Source organism: Pygoscelis adeliae, unplaced genomic scaffold (assembly GCF_000699105.1).
Source record: "Pygoscelis adeliae isolate BGI_AS28 unplaced genomic scaffold, ASM69910v1 Scaffold388, whole genome shotgun sequence".
NCBI lineage: Eukaryota > Metazoa > Chordata > Aves > Sphenisciformes > Spheniscidae > Pygoscelis > Pygoscelis adeliae.
The window spans coordinates 124,935-129,529 of record NW_008825267.1 but is presented as its reverse complement, the minus strand read 5'-3'; the positions used below and the strand labels follow the sequence as shown (position 1 = coordinate 129,529).

The following is a 4,595-nucleotide window of genomic DNA, read 5'->3' as shown; positions in this document are numbered from 1 at the left end:
GAAGTTTTTGGAAAGCACAGAATCCTTTAACAATGAGCTTAAAAGGGTACAACTCTGCTTTTCTCCACTTACTCTGAGGAATCTGCTAGTTACCCATTTGTACAAGTGCTCTACCCGCTTCTGTTTAGTTCTGTATTCAGTTACGTATAATTACACAACTGATGACTGCAGTGTCCTGGTGTGTGGGTGTTGGAATCACGCAGCGTTTGTATTATTTCACGCTCCTTCAGTGACCTTTAGTGGTGACATTCAGCCGGTACAGTTTAAAAGTGTCTTCAGGCTTGACTGGTTGAGTTTACTAGAGAGCAGCTCAAGGAAGGTGGCCTAAAGCCGCTGTGGAGAACACACTGCTCTGTCCTTGGCTGCGTTCAAATAACAAGTTTAGGTTGTTTATTTACCCCCGCCCCTTTTTTTGTTAATATGCTTGTATCTCCCTCCCTAGTTACTGAAGCTTTTAATATAAACTTTGTCAAATCAAAAGAATTACGCTACGTGTAGAAATACTGAACTCATAATTGGGTTTTACTGATGTTTTGTTTTTCAAAGTAATTGGGATAGTAGAAGAGCTTTCCTTTTTTTTTTAAATTTCTAGTTATGCAGTTTGAAGGTAGAAGTGGATATGGAAAAAATTGCAGCTGAAATTGCTCAAGCTGAGGAACAGGCTCGCAAGAGGCAGGAGGAAAGGGAAAAAGAAGCAGCTGAGCAAGCCGAACGCAGTCAGAGTAACATAGCAGCTGAGGAAGAACAGGCAGCTAACAAGATAGAGGAGAAGAAAGAAGAGGAGAGTGCTCCGATGGAGACAGGTAACTGCATTTGAAGACCAGCTTCAGAATCCTCGAAGGATCAGCGTTAAAGTATCTCTGTAGAGGCTCAGCTTAGCCAGGAGGAGTGCCCTGGTTTTTTGCTGTTAGTAGGAAGAAAGGCTTCAGAAGAACAACATTCAGAATAGTTGGCTTCATCTTGGTGAACACGGGTGTTTGCTTTCTTCTCATTAAATTGCCCCTCTTAGAAAGGGGAGAGGGTAAGATACCACAAAGCCATGTGTCATGCTTTGTGTGTAATGTACCCAAGGGGGGAAGAATGCTTTCTAAACCTAACTCACCTTTTGGACGTCGGTTAGCTAGGAGCAACTGAGAGCATTTCCTCGTCCCAATGTCAGCGTCTAGCAAGGATGATAGAACAGCACTTCTTTCCATGCTGCTCTTACAGAAAAGCCTGCAAATCAGCTTGTATTCCGTACAGTGACATAAGAAAATATTATTGTATTTGAGAGTATCAGTGGCTAATATCTCAGTGAGTCATTGCTGTAACAGCATGAGTGTAAGGGAAAGGGGACTAAGGAGTTTGAATTCTAGTGCTTCTGATTTAACAAGGCACGTTGCTTTCTCGTGGCTAGACTTTTGGGGTCAGTCAGCTGCATGTGACTTCCAGGATGCCGTGTGGCAGGACCGTACATCATAAGCACTGAGAGGTCTTTCAGAGCTGTGCCTGTTACTGCATGTTCTAAGTGACAGAAAAAATTGCTATGGAAAACAGATTGTGTTTCTTCCTAAATTCTAATTGCACAACCTAAATAAATGTGTTGGCGTGTAAATGACACTGAGAAATCTCTTATTACAGAAGAGCCTCACCCAGAAGAGAGCACAGAAAACCAGCAGAATGGTGAAGAAGGAACATCTATCCCCGATGATAAGGAGAGTGGCCAAGAAGGGGTTGATAGCACTGCAGAGGAGGGAACCAGTGATAGCAACACTGGTTCAGAGAGCAATAGTGCGACAGTGGAAGAGCCTCCCGCAGACCCTATCACTGAGGATAGCGAGAAGAAAGAATAAATATTGACTCATTTCATGTGTCTCTTTTTAATGAAGTACTGTTTTGATTTCAAAATGTGCTACGCGGCTTTTGTATCTTCCTTGCCTGTATCACTTGTCTCCAGAGGATACTGGGTTTTAATAACGTCAGGTTATCAGCATAGTGTTTTAAAGGGGCCTTTAGAGGCAAAGGATATCTTACAACAGACAGAAAAGAAAACCTCGTGTCTAAACACAGCTCTACAATATGGAGAGATACTATTGCTTGGGGTTTCTTCCCTGGAAAGATAGCGTTGGGTTTGGGTTTTGTATTAGAAATCAGGCTGCCTCCCTTTCGTCTAGTTGTGAAAATGGTCTTTCTTAAAGGCCCTTCTCGTTCATCTGTGGCTGAAGTGCGATGCGGACGTGCACCACCCCTCCGCTGTAGCCCTCCTGAGCTGGCTTTGCTGAGGGACTGACTGCCCAACACGTCTGGTTAGTGCAACGTCGTTTGCAGCCAGGACAGCAGCGCTGCGGTCACGGAGGCTGATGAAGCAGCACAGTTGAGAAATGTGGTTAATAGCACTCGCTTTCTAGAGAGGTTAGAATGTTCCTGAGGCATCTTAAAGTTGACGTTAGTATTGAGCAAAGACATGATGCCTCTATTGGGTCTAGAGCACTTCCTTGATCTAACAAAACCAAAAACCCCACAGCAGCCTAGCGCGTGGGGCTAGCAGCCTAGCAGCTGAACCCCTGCTTCAGCTCTCGCCAGCGAGGACGTCTACCGCAGCTGCCCAGTTCTTTGCTGTTAAAGAAAGCTTTCGGTACTCGTGAGCAGTGCTCCTACGTAAGGCTGAAAGACTTGGTCTTGGGGGGTTTTTTGGTGTAATCTTTGTTGTCTTCATAGAGGAGCTGTTCTACAGCGATGGGAACTTGCTCATGTTCTGCCTGCAGCATTTCAGGAGATCCATTTCCAAAGGACTGAGTATAGTCTTGAAGTAAATGACATACCTTAGGGGTTTTTTCTGTGATGCAGGATTCTTTTCAACAACAGCCTTTTCTTTTCTCTACCAATTAACTCCTTTATTTGCTACTAAGATACCCTGGTATGACCTCAGCCAGGGATACGGCAAAGTACAAAGCGGGAGAGCATTTAAACACATACATGTTCTCTGAGCAGGCAGTCACTAATACGGCACATGGTAAAAAATAGTAGTTTTGATTACCATGAGCTTTCAAAACCTCTGGGAACTCTACAAATGTACTGAAAATGCCACTTTTTGCCTATTTAAGCAGAAGCCCTACTGAAGGAAAAAATACACCTAACTGCAACAACAGATACAAGCTGTTCCATGACTTTACAACTATAAGAGGACACATGATGCATATGCTTCAATAAACTAGTATGTTTTTACGGAATAGTGGGTGTATCAGATGGTAATGGTTTTTTAAATCCTTTTGGTCTTTTTTTAAATTGTCTAAAAATAATAAAATCCAATGTTTGGTTTTTTTTAAACTTACAGTGGTCTGGTTCTTGTCTTTTAAGGTAATGCCTGTATTTGATTTAGGGCTTTCATCAGCTGTTCTCCATCTTAAGCCCAGAGGAGAATAAAAACATGGAATTCATTACCGAAATATACTACGTACAAGAAGTTATGCTGCAAAAGCACTTTCAAAACCAAAGTAAAAATTCCTGAGTTGGTCTAGGCTTTTGTTTAAATGCTGGCTATAGGATCTCTGATGATGGCTGTTGACTTCAAAAGCCAATGAATGGGAGAATTTGTAGAGAAAATAATATAAGTATTAGTGAACTTGTAAGCTCTTTGCCCGTAAGCTTTTAGCCACCTCCTGCCAAATTATCAGAAATAATTTTCATGTTACTTTAAACCAGGAGGTATGAATTTACAGAAAGTATCATACTTGCAAGATACAACGAGGAAGATGCAACTGTGGCCCAAATACTTAGTATCTGAAGCCAATTTTTTCTGCTGATTAACTGCTGTGCGTTCTCCCTGAGTTCACAAGATTTCATGAGCTGACTTGGGCCTTTATTTCCGCTTAGAAGCGGTTATTAGCTCAGGCGCTGTCTCGTATACATATTAAATAGCTTCTTCAGTGTCTGTGCCTCATAGTTCACAATTCCATTTCGTACTCCAAGGTAAGTAAATCTTCTGGCAGTTGGTGCTGAGTGGAAGTTCCTCGTTCGAGCGCCTGCTGTCGATCTTGGAATGTGCTGGTTCTTCTGTGAAATAGTATAATTTAGTGTAATTCTAGAGAACTAATTTAATTCCTTACTGTAGATGTGAAGACTAACCCCCACAAACAAATGTGTGCCAGGCTCTGCGCTGCGCCGCCTTTTCGCCAGTGGGCAAATCTGAACGTGCCTGTTCAGGTGCTGACGGAGGACGTGGATGTGAACAATCAACTTCCACGGACAGGGTTACAGCTTACTCAAATCTGCAAACGTGCGGTCACTTCTATCTGCCGGTGACTGCTGCTGAAAAGATTGTTGCAAACACAATGGAAATGAGAAGAAAGAGAAATCACCGATGGCAGCCTTCCTCTTACGAGCACTGTCACACCAGGAGCTACGTTCGTGGGAAGGCTTGTATTTTCCTCATCTTCCAAAGAAAAGTAGGAGCTCCGGTACTAATGTGTTTGCAAAAGGGTGTTACTTTGGACACAAAAATGAACCCTCTTATGAGGAAACAGAAACCATGGCTGCTCCTTTCTTTGGGTTTTAAAAATTTGAAGCAGTGAAACCTGCCTAAAAATTAAATTCAAAATTTCAGTTTCTTGGAAGAG

General features: G+C 42.6%; 1 protein-coding gene across 1 annotated transcript in view; it reads left to right on the top strand.

The window, feature by feature from the left end:
- The window catches only part of SMARCE1 (SWI/SNF related, matrix associated, actin dependent regulator of chromatin, subfamily e, member 1), a 14,935-nt gene extending 13,044 nt beyond the window's left edge, over positions 1 to 1,891 (top strand). Inside the window, 3 exon segments of the mRNA XM_009329608.1 lie at positions 5 to 46; positions 593 to 803; positions 1,621 to 1,891. Of these exon segments, the coding sequence (XP_009327883.1) occupies positions 5 to 46; positions 593 to 803; positions 1,621 to 1,832 (465 nt within the window). The 3' untranslated portion in view covers positions 1,833 to 1,891.
- Positions 1,892 to 4,595: the final 2,704 nt, after the last annotated feature.